Raw genomic sequence first — 27,590 nt, 5'->3', positions numbered from 1 at the left:
TAGAAGACTCAATGGAAATTTTTGGAATGGCACATGAGACATGTGACATATCTTCACACCTTAGAGGCAGTTAACAGTGTCACTTCACACTAAGTGGAAACAGAGATGACAGATCCAAGTTGAGTAGATAGAGCTTCATAGACATACATAAAAAAGCACCACTTGCAGTGATTTGGGTTGTCCTGCTCATCTGTTACTCATTGAGCCTGCTGCAGGCAAGGGATCACATGAAATTCTAAACCACCTGTGACTCAGGTCAGTACCTGGAAACCCCGTCACATTATGAGGGCGTTTGGTCATGGATTCTGGAGCAGAGGCTGTGCAGAGTCCTGGGGCTGTGATCTTCAGGAGCATGTGCCAATTGAAGGGATTTGAACCTTCAGCTCAGTTAACAAGGTTGAGTTTATTGTGGCCAAGATCAGCTGTGCTAAGCAGACAAGCTTGAGACTCTGTGAGGTCTCTGGCTTCATTAAAGAGAATGGTGTGGAGGCTTTAATGTATTTTAATATATTCCTACTCCTCCCTCGTTGCCCTTTTGGGTTGAGGTTTGAACCAGTGTTCCTCACTGAGCCGCGTATCTGAAAGAGGTGTGCTCTCTTTGGACAGTGTCCTATCTGGTGTTCTATTTGTATGACTGTTTTAACTCCTTGACCAGGCTATTTAAGACAGGTGTAACATCTTGTTCATTCCTTTAAATGATTCCTCTTATTTTTCAGCCTGTCAGTTACCAAATATTTATTAAGTGTCTTTCTGCTAGACATTGAGGGCTTCTTTTTTCCTACAGTTGGCATTTCTTGCTGAGCTAAAATTCTTTCAAGGTTGATTTCCACCACCACCCCCTTTGTTTTCACCTCATGTTTAAAAAAAAAAAAAAAAAACTTTCACAGCCGTTAAGAACTGGGCTGAGTGAAGATGACAATCAAAGTCAATTAAGACTTAATTGATTTGTAAGATTCATGAGCCCAGGAAAACAGGTTCCCCTAATTATGTGAGCTGGTTGAAAACATTTTTTCAAGTCTTTGTTCATGGATGAGAAGCCGCACACCAAAGGCAGAGTAGTTTTCTTTCCGTGTGTGCTGATGGAACTCGCTTTGCTGGGGGGGACAAATGAACCTGATGGCTAGAGAGGTTATGTAAAGCAGGGAGGTGTGCGAGTCAGAGAGGGGGACCCGGAAGAGGACTGGAGGCACTGTCACCTGTGCGGAGCTGCAACTCCCAGGAGATGATACATCACCCCTGAAATGATCTCGTTGTTTAAATTCGGTTTTTAGCATGACACAGCATGGGGAGCTTTGATGAGAAGGCCAGCGTCTTGGCTTAGCAAGAACCCGTCTAGGTTTAAGACCCACAGACTCAGCAGTGGGGTCCCTCTCTGGGCAGGAGCCTCTGGCCTCTTCATCTGCCTGGAGCAGCAGGTCCTGGCCTAATCCTAGGTGTTACCTGCGTCATAATTAACTCACCCTTTTGTTGTGCTTGGGCACATCTATATTTGGCCCTGCTGTTTTGTTATTTTAAGGGAGGGGAGATGTGTGGGCAGAGAACAAAATGAAAAGCAATCTGGGAGCTCCCCAACTGAGCATGCACCAGTTAGAGCCTGAATGGCCTCCCGGTGTTGAGGTGAAACTTATTTTCTCAAGTATGCCTTGGGCACCTCAGGGGCCACTCAGATTCCACGTGCTGGGCAGGCTGCACAGCCTTGTGTGGCCACCTGCCCCCCCGCCCCCCGCAGTCCCCCTCCAGGAGCTGTAGCCTGGTGGGAAGAGACCAATAACCAAGTGGACAGTTTCTGTCATTGGAGGCATGTGAGAGTCTTTAAAGTAGTGAAATCAGAGGACACCTTGGTGGCTTAGTCGGTGAAGCATCTGCCTTGGGCTCTGATTGTGATCCCAGGGTCCTGGGGTTGAGCCTCAAGTTAGACTCCTACTCAGGGGGTAGCCTGCTTCTCGCTCTCCCTCTTCCTCCTGCTTGCTCTCTCTGTCTCTCTCTCTCTCTGTCTCTCTCTCTCACACACACACACACATTCTACCTCAAATAAATGAATACAATCTTTTTTTTAAAAAAATCAGGAGGGGAGGGTATAACAATTGTGCAGTTATGTGAGCTTTTTTCCTTCTGCATGGGAATTCCAGATACTTCCCAGTATGATTGATTTGGGTTAGTATGGAAATTGTGGCCAATGTGAGGGTAGTGGTGGCTTTGAAAATCCTGTAAAACATCCTTTGCCTAGAAAACTATACCTTGTTGTGCCTAGAAGGGTAAGTGGTCAATGATCTTAGAGCAAAATGAAAAGATACTTCTTGGGGGGAAAATGTCCATCCATCATTTTTTAAAAAAGATTTTATTTATTCATGAGATACACACTCAGGCAGAGGGAGAGGCAGGCTCCTTGTGGGGATCCTGATGCAGGACTTGATCCCAGAGCCAAAGGCAGGTGCTCAACTACTGAGCCACTCAGACAGACGCCCCTCAAACATTTTCAAGTATCATTTAGTCTGATTGGAAACAAGAGGCATCCACGTCCATGAAGTGGCTTAAAAGTGAATTATTCCTATAACAGGTGTGGTGGCCTAAATACACAGGCAGAGGGTTGAACTGGTGGCCACACCACTGACAAGATACAAGTTTTGTCATTTGCCGAACAGAATCGTTAGGTAATGTGACCTCCGGGAGTTTTCTTCTTTTCTCACGTCAAGATTTGTTCTAGCAACCCATGGAAGCAGACCTCGTAAACTGGCAGTGTGTTAGAACCTGACGCTAACAGTGGAGAGGGAAGGGGAAGGTGAAAACCTGCGGAGCAGCCCCCTTCTGAGCTAGGGATCCCCTAACCCGGCATCGCTGGGGATGGGGCTCCCGAGGTTTCCTGGCTCCCAGGCTGTGAGTTTCGGGGCCCTGCTTGCGAGCAGGGGAAGCCCTTGGGACCCGCTGGGGTCTCCTCGCTGCGCAGGATGACAGCAGCTCACCAAGTGCAGAGGGAATGTGGGAGCCTGGTGGTCGCAGGTGCCTAGAGGTGCCCAGTGAGGTTTCCGGGAGCGGGGGCAGCCTGTGGACCGAGCCTCCCCAGGGCCTTCCTGGTCCTCACTTGGCTCTCCTGGAGGCTGTGGCTTCCGAGTTGTCAGTGCTTGAGGTGAGTGGTCCAGAGGTCCCCTCGCTGCATCCTGGGCGGCAGCCTGATGGGGTGATGGGGTTGGCTGGGTGGATCTTGTCACTTTGGGATCAGATCTGACCGGAGACTCTGGGCCATGCTTTTCCTAAAGGTCCGGGCTGAGCCTCCCGGCGTCTGGTTCAGGGCGAGGTCTGGCCCCGGGGAGCAGCTCGGGGGGCTCCTTGCAGCTCCTGGCCCACGTAGCAGGTGCTTTCCCGCGGTGGCTCTGTCCTGTGTCGTTGCCGCTGTGGGGTTCAGCGTTCAGCCGGCTGCAGCCACGTGTTCCACTGTGCTTTTACTTCGCCTTAATCCTTTATTAATTGCCTCTCGTTCCAACTCCCTGAGAGCAGATTATCCTGCACTTTCGGCTCCTACTCCATGACTATAGGATTTCTTTGTTTTCAGCCAGGACTTGAGAAAAAAAAAAAAAAGAAATTGCAAATGAGGCTGTTTCCATCCAGTGTACTCCTTTGTTAGCAGCATTTTACCTGGAAGTACTAGGGATGGCCATCGTTCAGCCTGTGAACCTCTCGTGTCCCACGATCCGGTCCGTGATGTGCCAGGATCTGCCCACCAGAGCTATCCCGCCCCTCTGGTGCCCAGGGCCCCGCAGGCCCAGCCTGCTCTTGGGCCATCACGATACCCTGAAAGCAGTTACTTACTGCAGTCCTACCTTGTGACTGGAGTGTCATACAAGTGACTGAGACATGGATGGCTTGTTAGGATCTTCCGGACCAGTAGCCAAAATGGACACATCAGTAAAGGGTGACTATACTGATTGGCCTCTACCAGCAGGAGAGGGGTTTGGGGTTAGGTGGCGTTCTCAGAGACTGTTGAGCTGGGCTTTAAGGATGAGTGAGAAAAAAAAAAAAAGGATGAGTGAGGACCACATGGAAGCAGGGTGGGCTCAGGGTGTTTCCAGCAGAGGGAAAAACGTGGGTATGCTTGGAGAACTAAAAATCATCCCCCCTCCTCGGCTCAACGTGGGTGATGGTATTGTAGAGGCAGATGGGGGCCAGGGCCAGGCAGGTGGTGTATTCTGCAGACTTCGTCTCCGGGGTTACAAAGAACCAGCTCCCGGTGGGTGATTCCTACGTGTTGGGCTTGGGCAATTGCCTTAATATTTGGCTGCATTAGCAAGATGGGGCGTAGAGGAAGTTGGGGCTTGCAGTGAATTTCATCTTCAGGTGTTTAATCACGGAGATTGGATGGCCAGAAGATTCCTTCATTTGTTTGCCTAGTGCTCAAGCCTTAGGTCTTCAAAATTATAGACTACAGAATATAGAGTATAAATCTAATTAGCAGGTAATAATTGGTATTTGGCTAGACTACATAGTTATCCCCACGCATAGCATTTCTCAAATTTAGATTGCATGTGTCTGGGTAGGGTTTTGTGTTCACTCATAAGGAGTCCTGCTGCTACCTGAACATTAATTGCCAAGGTCTCAAACTGCTTGCCCAGGATGGTTACTGAATAATATTTCTGCAGAATGGGAAGTGCATATGCATGTTCACCTTGCTGGGGGTAAAGTATCGTACCTTATCCCCTAGTGACCCAGCGAGGGGAGAGGTTATGTCTTGCTTTGTGGTGATACCTGCTGCATCCGGAAGTGGCAGATAATGGATTTTACTTGCGATCACCGTTGAATGGCATTTCAATCCATACCAGCTGCATAAAGATTTGAGGTTAAGAAACTTGAGAAATCCATGTTTTGGCAGCTCAGGCAAGACACGTTTCCAAACGTGTGACCCTGGGAAGAAGTTACCCTGTCATAGTGGTGGGTAGGAAGTCCAGCAACCAGGAAGCATTTATTGAGGGTTTGTTCTGTGGGTGAAAAATGCAGACCACCCAAGAAGGTAGATAGTGCCCTTAAGTGACTTGCACTTAAGAATGAAGTTTACACACTTGAGGAAGGACAAATGATACAGAAAGGCCACGTGATTTGGTGCCAAAGGAGTGGTCTAAACAGTCACAACTGTACGAATGTAGAGCGTGGGGAGGCCGGTTAGTATATGGTGGTTGGTTCTGTGAAGGAGAGAGAGAGGTGGTGCTGGCTCCCTGGATTTCCCCTGAAGTGAGGGGAGAAAACCTAGGCACCTGTAGCGAGCGTGCAACCAGGGTAAGAGGGCTGAAAACTTTGAAGGCAGTAGATTGGCGTATTTGAGGAATCACACAGGTGTGGATGTTGGTGACAAGTGGCTAAGATTCTGTACTTACTGCCTGGTAGAAATCCTTAAGCATAGGGTAAAAGGAAAGCAAGGATCCCATGTCCTGATTCAGTATAATAGACGTCTGACCACTACAGTTATTATGGGAAAGGTGCATTTTATTGTGAAAATTCTCTTAATCTGTTCTGTGTGCCCTCACCCCCTGATTATTTTAACACTTCTCCAGGGTCCCAGGGACCAGGAGAGACACATAGAGCTCTACAACAAAGTCATCTAGCGGCATAAAACCTCAATGCTCCAACACCTTCTGTGATGTGGGATGGTGTGAGTAGGACCAATACTTACCAACAATTCTAGAACCTGCCCTAGGCTCTCTTTAGAAATCCTTCAATAGCCAGTCTCATCTAACATGGTTACCTAAGGGAGGATTTTAAAATACTTGAGCACAAGGGGAAATCTCCCTATGTAGCTAAGCTTTGGAGATGTGGTCGGGGGTCTGGTGGTATTCACCCCAGTGAGGAGCAAGCAGGTCAACTTGAGAGGTTTCATACTGATGAAGGCTTTATTTCTTCTATAAACTCCCTTTCTTCTTGACAACATGCAGGCCGGGAAGTCCAAACATGGGTACCTGCAATACATTCACTGCATCACTGCAGGGGAAGAAAAAAAAAGTGTCCCCCCTGTAAGTTCTCTCTCGGGAGCATGAAGGTGGGGGCATTTTCATCACCTGGCCCACTTCCTATTGACTATACTTGTTTTTCTTCCTGTGGTGATAACTGTGAAGCATAATTGTTTTGCCTCTCTTTTAAAATTTTTAAAAAGCCTTGTGGTGACACCGTATAAAACTCAGCATCATGGAAAGGTCAAGGGTCTAGTGGTTTGTGTGCATGTGTCATGTAGCCTTGGAGATAAAACTTCATAAAAATTATTTTGCAAATTTTTTTTTAAAGAGTTGAGGGTGTATTCTGTTTCTGTGAGGAATTGCAGATTCACAGGCAGCTGTGTTTCTGTGAGCAGCAGTCTGGACAGGATTGGCGGGGGGTGGGGGAGCTTTAGGAGGACATGTATCTTACCTGGTGGTCTACGACTTGGAACAGGTACATAATCCCTAATCTGTTCAGAATCCTTCCTTAAGCAGTTTCAAAATCCAAAAAGCCCTGGCAACTGGGACTTTTTTTGTAGTCTTGTGGGAAGCTCCTTTGATGGCAAAACCTGACCTGAACAGATTTGAGAGTGTTTCTGGGTTTTGTGTAGAACACTTACTATAACTATTCATACATAGAGCATGGATCTAAGATTTGATTATGGATCTTGCTCCAAGCCTCTCCTGGGAATGTTATGTAGGAATTCAGACAGGGTCATCTCTCTAAAACAAGAGGAAAGTGAGAGTTTTAGGATACATTTGGGTCTCAGGGTTTCTGAGAAAGACTGGCTTTAATGGGTTCTCGCTTCCCCACGGTTACTGTAATGACGTCCCGCCAACTTGGTGGCTTAAAACCTAGAAATGTATTATCTCTGTTCTGGGGGCTGCAAGTCTGAAATCCAGGTGTCAGCAGGAACTTGCTCCCTCCACGATCTCTGGGAAGGGAAACTCCTTCCTTGCCTCTTCTCCCTTCTGGTGTTTGCTGGTTATCCTTAGTGTCCCTCGGCCTTCTAGATGCATCCTTCCTGCCACCTGGCCATCTTGTCCCCATGTGTCTTCCCATCATCTCCCTGTGCGCATGTCTGTCTCTGTGCAGATTTCCTCTCTCATAAGGACACCATCATGTTGAATGAGCGCCCACCCTAAGGACTTCATATTACCTCAGTTAGTATGGCCTAAAGGCCCTATTTCTTTTTTTTTAAGATTTTATTTACTTATTCATGAGAGACACAGAGAGAGAGGCAGAGACACAAGCAGAGGGAGAAGCAGGTTCCCCCCGCGAGCCTCATGCATGACTCGATATCAGGACTCTGGGATCATGACCTGAGCCAAAGGCAGATGCTGAACCACGGAACCATCCAGATACCCCAAAAGGCTTGCTCTATCTATCTATCTATCTATCTATAAAAATTTCTTTATTCATAAGAGGCACAGAGAGAGAGAGAGAGAGAGAGAGAGAGAGAGAGAGACAGGCAGAGGGAGAAGCAGGATCCCTGCAGGGAGCCCGATGCGGGACTCAATCCTAGGACTCCAGTATCACACCCTGGGCTGAAGGCAGGCGTTCAACTGCTGAGCCACGCAGGCATCCCTAAAGGCCCTATTTCTTAATAGGGTCACATTCTGAGGCCCTGGGATTAGGACTTCGACTTTTCTGTCTTTTGTTGGGAGGGGAGCACAATTTAGCCCTAAACACAGGGAATGGTTCAAGATGAGGAGCTGCTTTCTTTATTCATCCAGGTACAAGTAGTCGTCCTTTTTTTTTTTTTTTTTTTAAGATTATTTATTTATTTATTCATGAGAGACACAGAGGGAGAAGCAAGTTTCCTGCAGGAGCCTGACGCGGGACTGGATCTCGGGACTCCAGGATCATGACCTGGGCTGAAGGCAGGTGCTAAACCGCTGAGCCACCCGGGCTGACCGAAAGGAGGTTCTTGTAGTGACAGCTGCACAGTCTTGGGGTTGGCTCCCGCGTGCCACTGTCACTCCCACCCCTGAGAAGTGCAGACTCTTACTAAGTAGGTCTAAGGAAAGAGTCTACAGAAAGTGTTTGGGGCAGTGCTTGGCGCAAGCCAACATGGGGAGGGGTAGAGAGGGTGATGTCTGTGTGCCTAGGACATGGGGGGCGTACAGCTGCCTTGGGGTCCCCTCACACACTTCCCTGTCTGTCCCAGGCTCACTCGGGGTGGCATCCCCTCTGCTCCACCTTCGTTCCCGGGCATGGGGGGGGGGGTCTCATCTCTGTGCCCATCTCGTGATGGCCAAGGGGTGCTGAATACCTCCCTTCCTGTGCTGCCATCAGTCCCAGTGGCCCCGGAGGGTGTGGTGACAGCAGACGGGCGGCCCAGCCATGGGAACCAGCACTCTTCAGGGTTCATTACAACTACTTTTTGTCTGTTTAATCAATTGGGGCCGAGCTCCCTGACTCGTTCTCTACTCGAGAATTGGCCGTCTTTTCCAGGGCTGCACAGCTCCAGGTTGATTGCCCCTGTGGCAGCAAGTTCAGGGTCCCTCCCTTTGATCAGCAGGGCTCATTTTCTATCACAAAGACCCAGGTGGGATTAGCCAAGGGGTGGTGTCACCCATGGGTGACGACCCTGGAAGTCTGGTCCCATCCTGGCTGATGGCATTGCCGTTCTGTTACTATGCACCTGTGTGTGTGTGTGTGTGTGTGTGTGTGTGTGTGTGTGTGTGTGTGTTGGCTACTGACTTGATAAATTGGGGGTAAAGGGATCTAATTGATTAAAAAAAAATATTTGAATTTTTGTCTGAAGTTCAAATTGAATTGACCTTTCTCTTGAGCCATGAGAGAAGTCCATGAGCCGGTGCCACTGTCCTGTCCGACTCCCCTAAGAACAGAGAGGCTGACCAAGTGCCTCGTTTCAGATTTTTCCCTTGTTTCTTTTAGAGCTGAACTTGCCCTAGAACTGAATTCCTGACAGGCTCATGTTTTTACAGGGTACCTGTAACCATTCTCTCGTTAGACAGTGGTGTGTGTTCAAATGGGCGAGAAGGGACTTGCCCTGCTACCCCCCCCCCCCCGTTCCCCTTGAAATAAACAAAAAGCGGTACCGACTGGTTGGTTGAAATCACAGGTAGGCCCGTGGGCTGCCCTTCCTGCAACCCAGCAACCAGGGCAGGGTCAGCGACAGAGACCTTGGCAGCCAGTAGAGGTGAGGCGGCCCCTCTGCCCACCCTCCCTCCTGCAGGGGTGATTGAGGGGGGTGGAAACACGGAGTTGAATGAACCCCCTTGTCCGGGATCCTGGAGAAACAGAGAGAAGTGGAATATCCTTGCTTCCCAGGCTGGGGCCGGGGGACCCAGAGGAGCACATGGTGAGAAATGCAGACTGCCCTGTCCTGCCTCAGATCAGAATTGGAAACTCAAGGATGGGAGCCCAGTGACCCGGGTGTTTACTTGGTCAGCCTTCCAGGTGATTCAGATGCCCACCGCAGCTCGAGAACCTCTGGAACCCCTAATCCCCAGGTCCCAGCCAAGGTGGTGGTGCCCGCACTAGGGCATGGGCCTGTCTGCCTGTGAGCCCTCTTAGGGCTCAGGTGGTTATTCTCGTTGGCCGTGAGCATGGGCCAGCACCACCAGAGCGTGGGCACCAAGTGAGAGCAGAGCAAAGCCTTCAGTAGGTAACCTGGAGCAAGGGGAGGAGCAGGCTCGTGGGGTGGGGGAGCTGTCTTGTGACAGGATGTGGGGCTCGGATGGGGACTATTTGAAGATTTCCCTGATGAATCTCACTGACTTCTGCAGTATCCTCTGTGACACAAGACTTCTTACGTGGAGCCTTTGCCTGGGTCCCCCGTAGATCGCCTTCTCTGGCCTGGATGGTTACGTAGATTGAGCAAATTTGTATTTCTGCTAGAGTGTAAACTAGTGCTTAAATAATAGAGTTGGACTGTATGGTTTTCAAAGAACTTCTTTGGGGATGATTGAGCACTTAGGTCCCAGAATCATTTAGGATCCGTAGGACTTGTAAGACTCAAACATGTGTTCTTCCCGCTCCGGATCCCGGGTGTGAAGGAAAGTTCTGGAAGGAGGGCGTGATTCTCCTCTGGGATGTTAAGGGCGAGAGCCATTCGTATTTGCAGACTTCATTGATAGCCGTGTACGCATCCGTTATGAACTTGTTTCCCCCTCCCAGAGAGTTTCCGCGTGAACTACTTCTTGGAATTCCTGTCTGGTTTACTTCTTTGGAGTTCTAGAAGCTTTATAACTCTTGGTGCAAACCAATTTACATAAACATTTAGAGGGCATAATACTTTCGCAGGCAGGAATGAATTCTGTGGAGAATTCTACGGTAAGTGAATGTACAGGTGTGTTAGAGATAAATTGGTCTTTGAAAACATATGGCTTTGGGGTTATGCTAATTATTCAGTTAAATAAGCAGAATAGCTACTTAAGTGTTTCAGATCAGTGAAGACTAAGGACGTAGAATTTAATTGTGTGATAAATTTGAAAGTATGCATTTTTATACGGAGGCTAAATTGTCGTATGGGTTTATTACCCCCCGGACGTTCCTCTGGGATCTTTTTTTTTTTTTTTTTTTTTAATTTATTTATGATAGTCACAGAGAGAGAGAGAGAGAGAGGCAGAGACACAGGCAGAGGGAGAAGCAGGCTCCATGCACCGGGAGCCCGACGTGGGATTCGATCCCGGGTCTCCAGGATCCCGCCCTGGGCCAAAGGCAGGCGCCAAAGCGCTGCGCCACCCAGGGATCCCTGGGATCTTTTTTAAAATGAATTAAATGCGCACATTTATCGACAAAGACCAAATGCTCTCTTAACAGTAATAGGGCTTGTGTGCGTGCATTTTTAGAAATGTGTGCACATTACAAAATTTGTTTTCCAGACAGAATTTTCGTTCATGGAACCATGTCTGGGACTGTGGTGGGAGGTAATGGGAAGATGATTCATTTCATATATTTGTGTTCAGAGCATCCAAGGAGTATTTAAAGTTACGTAAAGTGAACCTGAGTTACATATTTTTGCTGTACGTGCCAGACTCCTATGCTTATGGTTATCTAGGACCCTTAAAATTAGGGCCCTTGTGGATTTGGGATATTGTCCACTGCTTTACTTGGGGCTGGTCCTGGGGAGGTAACAAATGTGACTAGGCACTAAAAGTTGAAGAAAATGATTAAAAAGTACCTCTGAACTAATCATGACCATTTGAAATTAGTGGATGCAGTTATGTTTGATATAATGGTCGTTCGGCTGAAGATTTCCATGTTGAGAGACAAATAAGCACCATATCACTTGAGGACGATCAAAGTTGTTTTACTTGGTGGTTTCATTCCTAGTCTGAGAAGTGCACATCCTCACATCCTTTGATCTCTAGATGGATTATTTCGAGGTTTTCACTTAAAATGGGCAGCAAACCCCCCTAAGCTTTCTAGACACTCTGGGGCTGTGGCATCCTGCCCCATGTGGGTATGTGGTTTGTATGTGCACGTGCCCCCCCGCACTCCTGAATGACCTTCTCAGAAGAGAGACTCTTGTGCGAAGTCTCCCCTCATCAGTTCGGAAAATGAGTTCTTTCCCTCCTGAGCACGTGGGTTTGATTTGCTCCCTCCCTCAAATGTGCGTGGGAAGACAACCCTTGAGGCGTTTGGCAGAATGTTTCTTAGAACCTCCTAAAGAGGTAAGAAAGGAGATGCCCTGGCCTGGCAATTAAACATTACCTCATTGGCACAGGCCCCACAGGGAGATGCGTGCTGGTGCAAGGGTGATGGAGCATAGTCCACCAACAGGATGTTGAACGTAGATGCCATGGAACTTGAGATACTCCCTGTCCCTCCACTTCCTGGGTTGTATGCCTTTCTTTCAAGGCCCTCGGGGACCTTTTTACCCTCTAACTTACCTAACTCTGGCTGTTAAATCAGAGATTCATGTTGAAGTTATAAATGACCCTCCCCACACACACACACACCTTCTTACTAGGTACGCATACAATACTTTTAACTTGAATTTTCTAGTTGCTGCCATTTGGAACCATTTCCGAAGTGGGGGGTGGAGCCCACCGTGGGGCTGGCAGGACTAGCTGGGTCGCCCTCCCGTCTCAGCGTCCCAGCTAAACAGTGACACATCTCTATTATTTGGAATATATGGAGCAAGGAGAGGAGATGCTCACGGTCTCCTTAATGTGGTAACACTAGTTTATAGTTTGGTATATTTATAATGCAGTAGTTTTATTTGCTTTTATAGTTGTGGCAATATACAATTTTTTTAGACTTTCTCTTTAAAGGCACCTGAATCAAGTTCATTAATACCATTTCAGTGGCTGCATAGCATTTCATGTGTATACATATATATGAGGACAGCTTTTCCTTATTCATGAAATGAGGATACCAACCTCCTCCTTGCCAGGACTGTTTTAGGGATTAGAAATGGTATATGCATAAGGCATCAAGTACAATGCTGTTCACCCAGGCAGTGCTTGATAAATGTTACTGGAAGTTACTGCTTCTGTTCATAAGCTGTTCCCTGCATTTCAGATGGTCTTAGAATGATCATAAAAATTGATGAGCTGCTTTGAGTTCCTAAGATACACAACCAACTCATAAAGGCAACACCTACGCTTCATACATTCATCTGACTCTGGTTTCTCCAGAGGGGAGGGGTAGACAACCTCTTTGAGGGCCCCTTCTCATCTGTTGTCTATTTGTCTGTATTCCCCTGTCACCCACTTCTTTGACCTCCCCCATGGGTGCCCCACAGTTCTTTGCATGTGATGGACACTTGGTGACTATTTGAGGAATTAAAGCAATTATTAGTTTCTGAAAAGGGAGGTGTCTTTGTTTTCCCCTTCTGCTGTGGCTTTGTGAGCTGCTCTCCGCTCTGCTAAAGCATCACTAGAAAGAAGTGTTTTCTTAACCTGTGGTAGTTGCATGTATATGGGGGGGAAAGACCTAATAGAATATGCTGGAGATAAAAGCAAGTTGTAACTATTCACTTCCTTTGGCAGCTATATGAACTTTTCAGTATTTTGTAGGTGAAATGGTTTTTAGGGACAATAGGAAATGAACGATAACAACAACAACAACAAAAAAGAAATGAACGATAGTTCTACTATTAGAACATAAGGAAACATTGGTTTTACACAAAGTTGTGGTTTTTTAAAAAAATTCCTTTAAAAAAATTCCTTTAGCTTGAATATTTTCAGGGGCTGTTGCATGTCTACCTAGATAAAAACGAAACTGTGTGTTAGAGACAGACATATGGGCCTACATCCCCCCTGACAGGCTCTCTGGGGTTCTCACATGACCCAAGTTTGGGACCTCCCCTGGGGACGGCTGTAGATGGCAGGGGACCAGGAGAGAGTCCATCCTGACCAGCATTTTCAAGGCTTAGGTGATGGGGAAGGTTTTAGGATAGAGGTAAGCCACTAGTTGCTCCCAACAATAAAATCATAACTGAAGCATCAAAAATTATATTCTTTAGCAGTTTCACAGAATACGCTAAGCTGTAAAATTTTAATGCCTCTCTTAACCTGCCTTCAACCAACATAAGAATTCATTTGTCTGTAAATGGATCCATTGCTGTCTTATATTTGTTGAAAGATTGTATAGAGTGACTCATTGCCACTCTTGGTGATGAGTGATGTATTTCGTTCATGCCTTTCATTAAGTCTCATGGGCTGGAATCTATATGCATAGTCTTTCAAAAATCTTCAGTACTCATCCGTTTAAGGCAATTTTCTGAGCAGAAAAAAATTTTGAAGCCCTTTTGGGTTTGTTACTGTAACGTAGATTAGCCATGAAATTACAGGTTTCAGTGTCTCGTTGAAGAGTTTATTATGGTAGAAACATGTGTGTAACTGTTATTGGTATTTTCGTGACTCTTTTTTGTATATAAAAATAGTACTTGCTGGGGCGCTCAGTCAGTTAAGTGTCTGCCTTCGGCTCAGGTTCATCATCCCAGGGTTCTGGAATCAAGCCCTGCATCTGGCTCCCCAGCTCAGCGGGGAATCTGCTTCTCTGTCTCACTCTACCTCTCCTCCTGCTCAGTTCTCTCTCAGATAAAATCTGTAAGAAAAGTACTTGCTCACAGTAGAAAATCTAGGAAAAAAAAAAAACATAACTCATAAACATACCTAGAGAGGAGAACTATTAACTTTAGCTGTATTTTTCTCAATTTTTCTCATATATATGAAGAATTTTTAGATCCTGCTTATTCCTTAATGTTACACCATAATTATTTTCTCACATTTATAAATACTATTTGAAAACATTTTCATGGTTTTAATATTCTAGCCCATGATTGTACCATAATTTATTCAATCATTTCTCCATTGGACTGAAAGGTTGCTACTAATTTCTTTTTATATGTGATGCTGTGATGAGCATCTTTTGTAGGTAAATATCTGTTTGCACATCTGATTATTTCTTTATGATTAATCCTTAGAAATGGGCTTGTTGAGTTAAAGGCATCAGCTCTTTATACTGGATACCTGCTACCATGTTCTTTTCCAGAAAACTTGGAGTAATTTCTTTCCAGTAGAGAGTATTCAGATGTCTGCCTCTTCAGAAAGTGTTACACCTTTTTTCCATCTTTGACAATTTGTTAGACTAGAAACTTCAGGTTCAATAATATTGCTAAACTCATGTGTTTTATTCTCTCACAGTTTCTAGGTAATATTTTGCCTTATTTTGTGCTATTTATTACAGATGTCAGTAATTTATGCAGCACTGGCTATAATAGCAGAGAAAATAATGAGGAAAACCTCCAACATGTAGATTTTCCAATGAGACTTTCTCTGGGTCAGCTAAGTCTTTGTGTGTCAGATCCATCAGGCAGTCAAAACAAATTTGATCTACAGCACGATGTAATATGCTACACTATCCCTCTGTTCTTGGCTAATAGGGAAGCTGTCCCAGTGGCATATTGGGCAATCTCATGTTACAGGAAAGAATTATTGCTTCCTTCAGGCTACAGTTGTGTGTTCCCTTAGGAGGGAGAAACGGTCGAAAAATAAAGACCTTTCTCATTCTTCCTCTGATATCCAAATATCTAGGAAGGACACTTTTATAGCTGGGGGACAAGGCCTTGTCATTCCAACGACAGCCTGATCGTAAGCCATCTTGACTACTCTGCCCAGTGGAGGCAATTCCGCCCTCTTGCCACCTGTTGTCCTCACTGCCCTGCCTCCTGTAAAATTCATGGATCTCAGCAAAGACCGTTGAGTCTGACAAAGCTAAGTAAATAATCTGTTGCAAGAGGATTTGCCTCTACACAGTCTTGTTTGTCCTAGAACACTTCAGCCAGTCAGATGGAGAGGGTCAAGCATCACTCCATTACTGTGGCCTCAGACTAAGTGTCCTCCTCCGCCGTGGCCCTGGAGGCCGAGCATTGGGCAAGCCCAGAAGATCTTATTTTCATCTCTCTCTGGGAAACAGCGAGTCTGCACTGTTTCCGCTTAATGGTGACAAGGTGGAATGAGGCCCATCTCTGAATTCTCTGAGAACAGACCATAGCCCTTGTGATGCCCTTGCGGACTTAGATACAAATGCAACATCGTGGGCAGGAAGCAAAACATTGCCGAGCCTCTTGTGTGACGGCCCAAAACTTCCAAGAGCTGTGTTAAAGGACTTTGGTTATAAAGGCAAGGCCATTGGTGATGCCTTGGAATTCATGGGCTTCTCCCCAAATGGTAGAGCTGCCTTGTCAGTGGGTGCATCCCACTTGTCCGTGGATGATGTTTCTGGCCCAATAAGGGATTAGAGCCCCAGTCCCATTTTGTAGTGGGAGACTGCACATGGTCATCCAGGCCCGAAAGTTGGCAGTTGGCCTGCACTCCTCCCCTGACCTCCTCACCACCTTCAGTTAGCCACCTCCCAGGTGTTTGCAGTACGCCTTCGGGCTGCTCCCTGTCCTTTGTTTTTGATCCTCACTGCTTCTGTGTTCAGCCCTTTTTCGGTCCTTGGTGCAGGAGCCTGCTATTGGGGCCTTCCACCTACTGTTTCATCTTCTTGTAATGAGTCTGAACAAAGAATCACCCCTTCAACAGCCCCATGATGACAGCGCTGTCATCAGAGGTAGCTGACACGTATTGGGAGCTTACTGTTTACCAGATACTATTGTTACTTCAAGCCTCCTTACAAAAGGAAGTACTGCTAGTGTCCCCATTACATAAATGGTAAAACTGAGGCACAGAGAGGCTACAGGGGTTTTCTACAGTCATACAGCTACAAATAAGGGGAGCCAGGATTGACACGCGTCCTCACCCACCCAGTGGCCAGCTCTTCAGCTGCATACAAGGCTCCCTGTGGTTTGAGCTGGGAGTCCCTCTTCTCCCCAAGCCCTCCAGACTACAGCTGTGCCAAACACCCTGGCTCTAGCCTGCCACTGGACCTTTGCTTAGGCTCTCCCCTTTGGAGAAACGTCACCTAGCTCTTGGTGCTCCCTTCTTGGCCTCACAGATCCCTCTCTGGGAGAGGGGCCGAGATTGACCAATGCACGGAAATCATTCCATGCTTGACAAATGCAGAATCCCAGGTCCCACCCCTGGAGATTCTGATCTGGTGGTCCTGGGGTGGGGACAGGCACCCGATGACAGGTAACCTTGGTGAGCACGAGGCCAGGAACCATCGCCGTGGAGTGCTATATTCCTGGGGACTTGGCACACCCTGTCTGAATCATTCTTTGCTCCTCTGTGCCCCATTCACCTGGGAGTAGGGACAGCATCTTACTTGCATCGCTTGTCTCCTTGCCTGGAGGACAGTGGGCGGTCAGGAAATAGGATGCATAAGTCCTACAATGAATTTGTCGTCTCCTTTTAAGGCTGAAAAGGAAATAAGGTGGTGCCTACACCATTTTACTGTGCAGGGGAGGCAAAGGTCTGTGAAATAGAATTTCTCTTCTAATCCACAAAGAATGGAGCTGCTTAGAGAGTAATGCTCACGCTTGGCCCTGAGTTGTCCTACACACCAGCCGTTGGGACCGAACTAGGTGGCAGGAGTGAATTCTGAGCTCCCACTGTAAATACCATGAGCAGTTTAATGGTCTCCACCGGGGTCCCCATGGAGCTGCCTTGCGGTGCGTGTGATGAGGAAGTGCGGAGCTCAGTGTGCTGTGGTCATTGGACCCCAGTTTGCACGAGGAGGTAATCAGTGGCCAATCAAATCAATCACAGCAGAAGTGGGGGCCAGAAGGAGCCACAGAGAACCTCAGAAGTCTCACAAGAGGAAAGAATAGGATCACTATCACAGTGGCTGTCACTTGTAGGGCACTTGTACTGTGTGGCTGGTGCTCAGTGGGTACTGATAGTAACACACAATTGTGTCTGATCCTCGTGGTAACTCTCTGAGTTAAAAATGGTTCCCATTTCATTGGTGAACAGTCTGAAGTTAAGAGTGGTTGAGTGACTGTTGGAAGGTCACTCAAAGAGTTGGTGAAACAGATTTGGGACCAGCGGAGATGGTTAAGGGCATCAAATGGAGAAAGTACCATGGGAGGAGGGAGGGATGGTTGTCTTGCCTCTTTCCCTCCATGCCCCTCCTATTCTGTTGTGTTTTCTTCTAAGTATTAGTGTTAATGGTTACCACCACCAACAAAATCTTCCAGCCGTGTATAAGGGGTAACATGAAAACCAGAACTGTCTACATCAATCCCTGCACCCTGTATCTACTCCCCAGATTGGAAGCTTCTGATGAGCTCCTAGTGGCCTAGGAGTGGGGGGTTAAGTCTTAACATTAACCTCAGGACTGAGTTGGTCTTTTGTAGCAAAGGTATAGGGGGGCGTTTTGAGGATCTGAGAGGTAGAACTTCAGAGGGCAGAAGGTTCCTCTGCGACTGCTGTCTTTATTGGAAGGCAAATCCGGAGTCAGGTGTGAAAAAGACTCTGGACACAGAATTCTCGCTGCCTTTCACCACTTCTGCAGAACATCGTGTTCAGAAGTGAAGGCCATCTGGGGACAGCAGACCTGACCAGCAGCATGTCCTCAAATGCTTGGATGTTGCTTTAAGCCCAGAGAGCCTTCAGTTCCTTGCCCGGGACTCACATGCACAAGCATACACACGCCCCTTTTGTTGTGCTTGTTGTGTAGTTAGTATGTTTTTCCTAGCAGGTAGGTTGATGAGAAGCTGGGAACACGTGCAGGGAAATTTTTAGCACAGTGGTGATCGAGAGTGATTTCGCATACTCAAAACTGTGGCCTTTGCCCTTCATGCTCTGATAGAGAAAACCTCTCAGTAGAGATTAGGGCTTTATTCCCTCTTCCTCCTCTATCTTTAGGTAGTCGAGCTGCATTTACTTAGGGTGGACTCACCTGTAGCTCTAACGAGTGATGAGAAGTAAGCTTGAATTGTTCTGAGATTCAGAATATCCTAAAAGGGATCATGCCGTCCGAGAGCTTTAAAAGTTCTTAAAAATGTATTTTTAAAGATTGATTTCTTTTAGAGCATGTGTGCGTGAGTCAGGGGAGAGCCAGAGGCAGAGGGGAAGAGAGAATCGCAAGCCGACCCGGCCCGCAGCCAAGAGGCAGGGCTCCATCGTACAACCATGACATCAGTGACCTGAGCCAAAATCAAGTCAGACGCTTAACCGATGGAGCTACCCAGGCACCCCTAAAACTTCTTTTTAATTCCAGAACCCTGTCCAAAAAAAATTTCTAACATGGAAGCCCAATATAGAAGATGGTAGTCTGGCGTTTCCCTGAGATGGTTAAGCAGAAGTAAGGCTCTGTAGAATCTGCAATTTGAAAACCACCGATTCAGTTGAACCCCTTTATTTTGGAGATAACAAAAATGGAGGTTCAGTGTGTTACAGGGACTTGTCCGAGGTATACAGCTAGTTATTCGGGGGTGTTGTGAGAAGATCAGATCTCAAGGTGTGGCCTTCCCCAAAGGGTAGACACTCAGCCCAGGCGTCTTGCTCTTCCTCCAGACACTAGAGCAACAAAGATAAAAAGTAGGTCATGATAGCAGCCCCAGTACAAAATGTTTTCCAACTTGGCAGAATTTTAGGGACTCTTGGCCCCCAGACGTTCCTTCCAGCCAGCTCTGTTGGTGGTCAGCCGGGAGCGTGTTGTGGCAAGGCTGGGTCGCACGCGCTGGGAGAGCTGGGTTCTGGAGCAAACAGCTGGTGTCCCCTCCCACCTCCCCTGCTTACTCTTCCACCTTGGGCAGGCTGCTTGATGTCTCACAGTTTCTCATGAAAAACGTGCCAGCTTCATAAGTTGCCCTGAGGATCCAGGGGGATCCCGCACAAAGCTCGCGTGTGCCAGCACAGATTGGGTGCTTGATGGCAGTGGGTGCTGGCCTTGTGGTGGTGAGGACGGTAGTGGTGGTACTGGTGGCACTTAGGCTCAGGGTCGAGCTAGTAGTGATTGTTCCTGCGGCTCTGGCATCTTCCTCCTCATTTTCTGATGCTTAATGCCCTGGCCCACATCTCAGCTGCATCTCAGCTTCGTGCTCTAGCGTTCTCCTTGCTGGAATAGGGAAACTGCCATCATCCTCACTCAGCTGAGCAAAGTAGGGCAATTCATACATGCCCTGTGGTGGCCTTTGTTGTTTTAATCATCTTTGGCTTTTGTTTTTCATTCCTTTCCCCAGCTCCCTGGCACTTGTGTCTGCTCCTAGCAGAGTCCTTGGAATGTGGTTGGTGATGCGAATGGTGCTGTTCCATAAGAAAGGAAATGCCGAGAACCATTGTGGGTGACTGTCCCGCACCTCCTCACCCACCACCCACCACCCTTGAACTTACCCCCTGCTGTCTTGCCAGCAGCCAGCTCATCCTGTGCCTTACACTCCCTCTCCATATACTTACGTCTCACCATCCTTATATCAGTTTGCACGCTTTTGGATCTCTCTCCCTGCTGCGTTCTCTTCCAGGGAGTTTCCTGGTTGATCTTTCATGCCGACACCCTATACCTGCCTCTACCTGGATGAGCGCCCGTGACATGCTTAGACATGCCTTGCTGTCCCAGCTGGGAGACCTTGGCCCCCTCAGAGACCCCACTGTCAAGTCCCTACTGCTTGTGTCACTTACTGTGGATTCTTCAGGGGATTCAAACCAAAGCAAATAAATGATTAGTAGAAGGATATGGGTATCCTATTAAAGCTACCACTTCAGGCTTTATTGCAGTTATATGATGGCAGCAGCCATGATAGCCAAGGGCCATGAAAACAAGAGATGGCAGTCAGCAGAGTTTGTGGTGTCTCTGTAATACGGGATTGTGGGTGTGAGTGTGTGCATCTCTCTCCATGGCATGCTCAGAGCCTGTTTTTGAGATAACAGGGATAATCAGACCTTGAGCTTTTTTTAGCAATAGCTTGGTGGCTGGAAATAGAAAATTAGTTTCTATAGCTAAAAAATACCCTTTTCTACCTGGAACTACCTGGAACAGTGGTTCTCACCGTGTGGTCCCTGAATCAAGAGCATCAGCATCACCAGGACTTTATTAGAAATACAAATTCTAGGATCCACCCCCCCCTTACTAGATCTTGGGAAGGGGTGGTGTCTTTGGGTTTGGGGCCCAACAATCTGTGTTTCAATTACCCCCTCCTCCAAGTAGTTCTGATAGGCTAAAGTCTAAGAGCCTCTGACCTTAGAAATAGACTTGTGATTTATCACCCAGACCATAGTTCTAATTCAGAAGGTGTTCTTAGGAGTCTTTAGGCCTAGATTAAGTAATAGCTCTTATTCACTTTTATTCTGAGGCTGAGAATGTCCAGATAAGGAGAAGCAGGTACATTGGTTTCAATATTCTTTAATCAAATAATACTTAGAGTTTATGGATAAGAGGCAAAGGATTGACTAATACCTTCTTTAAGCCAGAATGTTAAAAATATGTACTGATAATAGAGTATAACCAAGCAAATTCTGTTGCTGTTTTGTGTGTTTTTTTTTTTTTTTAAGATGTTGTAGCTTCCATTAAGATGCATCTTATGGGTAATAAATACTGTATATACCAACAATGTTTTTCACTGACTTTTGATTTCTGTTTTGGATATTGACTCCTGTTACTATCAGACTTTCTTTCTTTCTTCAAAGGATTTCACGGCATATTTATTGAAGTATTTATAAAAATCAATCCAAAGCATTTTATGATGCTCCGTGTAATCTTTGGAAATATCCTAAAAGTTGCAAAATAAGGTTAATAGTCATGGCATAGCCAATAAAGGATAATTTTCAAATTGGATAGAAATAAATTATTAGTTATGGGTCATTAGATGAGTGAAAATTTGGGAGTAGATTGCATGTGAGCCCTATCTACAATTTTCAGGATTTCCAGTGTGAAACAGAAGAACCTGGGTTTTAGACCCTTGAAGAGTGATAGTTTAACTAGTATCCCAGGTTTAGTAAGACTAGGACATATGAGTGGACTTAGACTCTTAGTAGAAAGTCTACCATCAGTGGTCCTTTTAATATGCTTCTTGCTAAAAGTGATCAGTTAATCGCGACCTTACTGAAATCTGTAACACTGGGCAAATCTCTCTTGATTTCCTGGTCTTTAGTTTTTTGGATTTTGAGTTGTTTTCATCTGTAAAAAGGTAGGTGTTGGTTTAGATGAACAATGCCTGTTTTACCTTCATTAAAGGAACAATAATTTTTACCGGTATAGTAGAAATCAGAATATAAGTAAGATGCACACTAAATATTTTGGCCAGATTTTGCTAGCCAGCTAAAATTTTTTTGTGCCTTTTAGTAATCTTTCTTGTAATCTTTTTAGAATCTGTGTTTAGGAAAAGAAATATGGCAGATTAGTTCCTTTGAATTAATAGTTAAGATGATTTTTAAAGTTAACATAGGGGTGCCTGGGTGGCTCAGTCTGTTAGGCATCTGATTCTTGATTTTGGCTCAGGTGATGATCTCAGGGTTATGAGATCAAGCCCCACATTGGGCTTGAGAAAGAGCCCCCTCTTTCTCTCTACCCCTTACCCCTAAAAGTAAAGTCAGTGTATGTTTCATATGCCTCATGATATTTTTATGCTTTTGTTTGTTTTAAAGATTTATTTGAGGGGGGTAGGCAGTGTGAGCAGGGGGTGGGGCAGAGGGAGAGGGAGACAAGCAGATTCTCTACTGAGCAGGGAGCCTGATGGGACTTGATCCTAGGACCCCAAGATCATGACCTCAGCCAAATGAAGAGTTGGATGCTTAATAGACTGGGCCACCCAAGTGCCTCTCTTTTTTTTAAGATTTATTTATTAGAGAGTTTTGCTTTTAAATACGTATCACTGGCTCTGGTTGATAGAAACTTTCCTTGTATATTTACTTAATAGACATGTTGAAAATGTTAGTGCTTAGTTTGTGAAATTTACATAAACTGGGTCATTAAGTGGCATTTTCATTTGGGTTTTATCTACTTTTTTTGTATTTTTTAAATGAAAAGTATAATCTCACTAAATATGAAATATTTTCTTACAGTGATCCGTATGTGAAACTTTCATTGTACGTAGCAGATGAGAATAGAGAACTCGCTTTGGTACAGACAAAAACCATTAAAAAGGTAGGTGCCCATCCTTAATTAAACTTCATCTAAATAATAATTTAATCCAATTAAGTACTTTGGCTCTGTAGAAGTTTATATTTTAAGTTTGGCAGTATTTTTATTTTAAGCATCAGTATTATTAATATTATTTAAATTTGTTTTTAGTATCTCCCAGTATTAAATCTGTAAATTTAACATAGACCACGCTTTTCAGGATTAACCCAAGATATCCATCCTGGCTTTTAGTTAAATGACTGTTAAAAGCAGTATTTTTAAAATAAGTATTATTACAAGTAGCAATTTTTTTCCTTGCAAAGAATACAGTAAGACAAGGGTTTGTTCTTTTTTTTTTTTTTCTTTTTTTTTTTTTTGACAAGGGTTTGTTCTTGTTGGCTTGTTATCTTTCATGAAGACTTTTAAAATAATTTAAAATACATTTAATGAAATGGAGTGGCTTGTGAGATTGGTAGACACAAAAGGAATGGTTTCCCTTGAAGCAAATATTACTAAAAGAAGCAAAATGTTTGCTTAGTTACTAAACATGTGTATCTGTTTTCTAAATCTTAATTACATGATTTCATTAAAGATGTTTCCATAATTCTATTTTAATTCATCTACCACCATGTTTCCCTGTATGTGTCTGTATGTGTGTATGTGTGTAAATCTTAAGTATTTACTCCATATTTGGGGCATTTATTGAAGATGGAATTTCTTTTTTAATCCAAAGAACTGTTCTTATCTGTGCTTGAGTATTATTTATCAGACAGTGCTATTTTCCCCATCACCTTTGGGGAGCAGATAGTCTAATACTCAGTGTGGTGACCGTACCTTGGAGAACATGAGGGCTTTAAAAAAATGCTCACTCCCTGCCATTGTGCAGACACCTGGGCCCCTTGCCCAGGTCATTCTAAGTAAGGAGCAGCCTTTGTGGCTCGTCCTCCACCTGGCCTCGCGAGTGGCGTTAAAAATCTGTTGTGCAAACAGGAGCCGGTGTTGTGATCAGTGGGGAGGACTCCGGAGCAGCTCGGAGCCCATTGTTCGCGGTGTCAGGCGCTGTCCCTGCTTCTGCGGGCGGCGGGGCGGGGCGGGGCGGGGGCGCGCCCTGCAGCGCAGGCGGGAGGTGCGGGGCGCGGGGGCCGCGGGGCGCGGGGGGCGCGGGCCGGACGGAGCGGGGCTGGGGGGCCGCCGGGCCACCCCTCGTCGCCGGAGCCTCCCCCTCCCGGTTAGTATTGCTGCGCTGAGCTGCGCGCTCCGTTTGCTGCTTTGCTGCTTTGCTTTGGGAGCTGCTGTCCCCCTGCCCCGGGAGCTGGTCCCCTACCTGCCAGGTGCCCCTTGCATTTCTGGGCGGCCCGGGTCGGGGCTGCATCGCCCCCCAGGCCAGGTCCTGCCTACCTGCCCGGCTGGGCTGCCCGCCTGGCACCTCTCCCTCCCCTCCTCCCTCCCTCTCTCCCTCCCTCTCTCTCTGTCTCTCATTGCATCTCTGTCTCTCATTGCATCTCTGTCTCTCATTGCATCTGTCTCATTGTATCTCTCTCTCTCTCTCTCTCTCTCTCTCTCTCTCATTGTATCCCCAGCTCCATTCACAGCTTTAAAAAAAAGTGTGAAACCCCGTCCATTCGGATCGGATTCCCTCCTGAGCTGTGGGTGGGCAAAGTGCTGATTTTTTTAAAAATACCAGTTCATGGTTGTGTGAATTGCGTGTGCGTGGTGGTGGTTGTTACGGTGCATTTGTGTCCTATCTCTGCTTCCTCGTGCTGGTGTGTTAAAGGGGATAGATTGATAAAGGCAAATCTCGTTCAGACTAAACAATACCTGTAGCCCTGGGTGAGGTGGTGGGTTTTTTTCTTTTTAGTCTGCACATTTGGTTTTTGAGGGACGTGTTAAGGGTCTTAACGCCTGTCCAAATGCACAAACATGCCTATATGTATTCTTGCACAGTGTCTGTTTCATCTTAGTTTGAAAGGATGCTTGGCAGCCCCTCTTTTGTCCATCTTGAGGACAAAAGTATCCTTTCCATGTTCTTGTGAGATAGAGTGCTTGATGGATATGGAGATGGATGGATAGACAGGAATAGAAGGAGGAGGATAGAAGAAAATGAAGGTGAAGATTTTGAACATTGGTTATTTTGGAGGATAATCCACTTTTGATCTGAAGCTGGCAGGGTTTTTTTTTTTTTTTTCCATGTACTATAATCTGACCATCAATATTTTTCTTGATAAAATATTCTTCAGATTTCAGTATTTATATAAATAGTGAATACTTTTGCCTTTCTGCCAGCTGCTTCCTTGCTCTCCAAAACAGATTTGTGGTAGGTTGAGAGAAGTGAACAAAGTTCATTTCCTTCTTGATGAAATAATCATGGGAATGTGAATTTCTTGAAGAAAATCTTTACATTTTTTCATGATGATGGCTCTTTGTAGGTCCCTGACATTATTCCTTTTGGTGGATAGCATGCAATTTATGGTTTCTTCTCTATGAATTCCCTGTTTCATTAATACACCCCTTCCCATGTAATTTGATTTACAGAACAGTCTCAATTGACTAAACGCTTTTCATTGTCATTTTGAATATCTCTTAGCACTTATTTGTAGTCACAAAAAAAAGTTCAAGCAAATCTGTGGACTGTATTGTACTAGTAACTGTTCATGTTTCAATGACTGTAAAAGATATTACAAGATAATTTCTCTTCCAGACGCTGAACCCAAAGTGGAATGAAGAATTTTATTTTAGAGTAAGTTTTTCATTTTTTTGTAATAATTGTTGTTGATAACTAGATTGATAACACAATAGATTCATATTGAGTGGAAGCTGTTCAATTTTTATGTGAAATTCTTTTTGAAAAATGACTGGGTAGCCACCTTTACGTGTCCTAAATTTTCAAAGAATGACTAGTAATAGCAAAATACAGACTTGTTTCACTTGAAGATATTTTAGAGACATAGAGTTACCCAAGTATCGTGTTTTAGCTTTTCTACTTAAATTTTCTTTAAAAATAAGGTAAAATATAATCAAAACAATCTTTCTATGAGACCTGGGTTATGAATGATTTTAGAGATAAAGCAACAGAGACAACGTGATTAAAAAGAAACCTAAAAATAACCAGTCATGTTCTAGTCACAGAGAGTTTTGTGATTCAGTTATGTGGTGTGCATGTATTTAGGTAAAATTTCCCCAACCTTGTATATTTAACACCTAGAAGTGCTATATATAGAAATGATAATTTTCTGAATTAATGGAGATTACTTTTCAAGAAGTTTTTGTGGTGGTTGCTGTATTTTTTGTACTAAAATTTTTGAAAACAGTAAACTTCTCAGCTTTTGATTGGCAAGGAAGGAGGGCTTTATCCTCTTCTAAATGAATATATTTTGCCTGCATAGCTGTGATATTAAAAACTTCTTTACCTCTAGAAATGTTCCAGAAGAGATCTTCAGATGAGTGTAGTTTCCTAAAGAAGATTAATACCGTTGGACCCTCACAATTGGTCCTGATTTCTTCCTTTCAATCACAATAGTATTTTACGTGCTCCGAACTTCAGTCACTATATACGACATCTGTTTTCTATTCTGTTCAGAGCTGAAATATGGCATCGATATTGCAATACTTGGTGGATCCTATGTGTAGCCTCTACCAGATGCATTTTAAATTACTTCGTGAAGGACCGAAAAGCTAAAGGGTGCAGAGAGATGTTATTGGCCCTTTGTGAAGTCTCAAATACAGGTTTCTACTTGTAAAGCTCCAAATTACTTAGTCTCCTTTCAGTTTAACACCTGGGTCACATTCATGTAAATTTTAGTACATCTAAGACTTAGTCACTCACCTTGGCTCTAAAAGTTTGTAAAAAGCTCTATTTTCTCCAGCTTTAAAAAAAAGAATGGGGGGCTTTGTTTTATTCTTCCCACAAATCTCTATTGAGTGCCTACTGTGTGCCGCTCCTGCCAGAGCCTCTGTGGATGGGTGCATTGGTCAGCCCAACATTCACAGAGCTTCCAGATGGATGCATTGGTCAGCCCAACGTTGGCAGAGCTTCCAGACGGATTTAAATCCCCTGTCCATCTGCTTGCTCTATCACTACGCTGAGGGCAGGCCAAGGGGCAAGAAACCCAGGACTTGCTCCGTGATGTACTGTCAAACTTTGTTTTGTTCTACTTTCCGTGGTGAAGCAGCCCAGACTTAGTAGCAGTAGGCCTGAGTCCCATTTCTGGCTCTACCACGTACAGCTTCCATGACCCTGGAGCTCCGCCTAAAGATAGGCAATCACTCAGGAGAGAGGAGTCCTCTCTTGATAGGGGTGTTTCAGGACTTATATGCAATGATGTAAATCAGAAAGCCTACTACCATGTATCCCATGTGTTTGGTACTTAATAAATGATAATTGAGCCTGAATGATGATTCTTGCCATTTTGGTGAGGTGTTAGTAAAGAGATAGAAAGAAGCAAAAAGACACTGACCTCACGGTTGCTGGAAGTAGAGATATCTTTTATTTCTTTGTTCTAATTTCAAAGTGCGGGCTCTGGAGACCAGCAGGTGAGACCTGGTTGGGGGGTCTCGGTTGCCCCGCATTGTACCCCTGGGCTCCAGTCCAGGGGCAGGTTCCTTCACCCTCATCGTCTCAATTCCTCATTTGCAAAATTGGAGGGACAGTTACACACCATAGGTTGCTGTCAGGATTAAATGAGGTCATGTGTTTTGATATTTAATAAGGAGGTAGTGCTCCCAAATCAGCATGCAATAGTAAATAGGTCCTTTTACTATTTTCTTCCTTTTTGTCACTGCTATTCTCATTGTCACTATGGGCCTAAGAGATTTCCTCAGGCATAGACCTTTGTGAAGATGTCACCTTGGTCTCGTGCCTTGTAGGGGAGATTTAGAAACTCTCTAAAACTATTTAAAATTTTCTCTTTGTAGCCAAAAGCGTTTTCTTCTTCTGATGTGCCTAAATATCAGGCATCGGATAATCTAGAAATCTATAATATAAAATGGTTTATAGACATAGGCTTTCCAGGAGAGTAGGTTAATTATTTAGATTACAAAATGATCTGGGTGCATTATAAAGCATTTCATTCTATGTCTTTTATCCTTTGCATCATTTCTGCCCATTTTTGAAAATACGGTTTTTGTCCCCTTTATAGGTAAACCCATCTAATCACAGACTCCTGTTTGAAGTATTTGATGAAAACAGATTGGTAAGTGGGTCCTAG

General features: G+C 45.2%; 1 protein-coding gene across 11 annotated transcripts in view; it reads left to right on the top strand.

The window, feature by feature from the left end:
- Positions 1-27,590, top strand: part of NEDD4L (NEDD4 like E3 ubiquitin protein ligase) — a 338,487-nt gene that overhangs the window by 165,514 nt on the left and 145,383 nt on the right. For 10 of the 11 annotated variants that reach the window (XM_072822182.1, XM_072822146.1, XM_072822130.1 and 7 more), the window contains 3 exons: positions 22,329-22,410; positions 25,085-25,123; positions 27,522-27,575. In XM_072822182.1, the coding sequence (XP_072678283.1) occupies positions 22,329-22,410; positions 25,085-25,123; positions 27,522-27,575 (175 nt within the window). Of the gene's footprint in view, positions 1-22,322; positions 22,411-25,084; positions 25,124-27,521; positions 27,576-27,590 lie in introns of those variants that run through there. The other variant, XM_072822137.1, reaches the window with a different exon arrangement.

The sequence above is a fragment of the Canis lupus genome, chromosome 1 (assembly GCF_048164855.1).
Source record: "Canis lupus baileyi chromosome 1, mCanLup2.hap1, whole genome shotgun sequence".
NCBI classification, from domain to species: Eukaryota; Metazoa; Chordata; class Mammalia; order Carnivora; family Canidae; genus Canis; species Canis lupus.
This window is presented reverse-complemented; position numbering and strand designations above follow the sequence as displayed.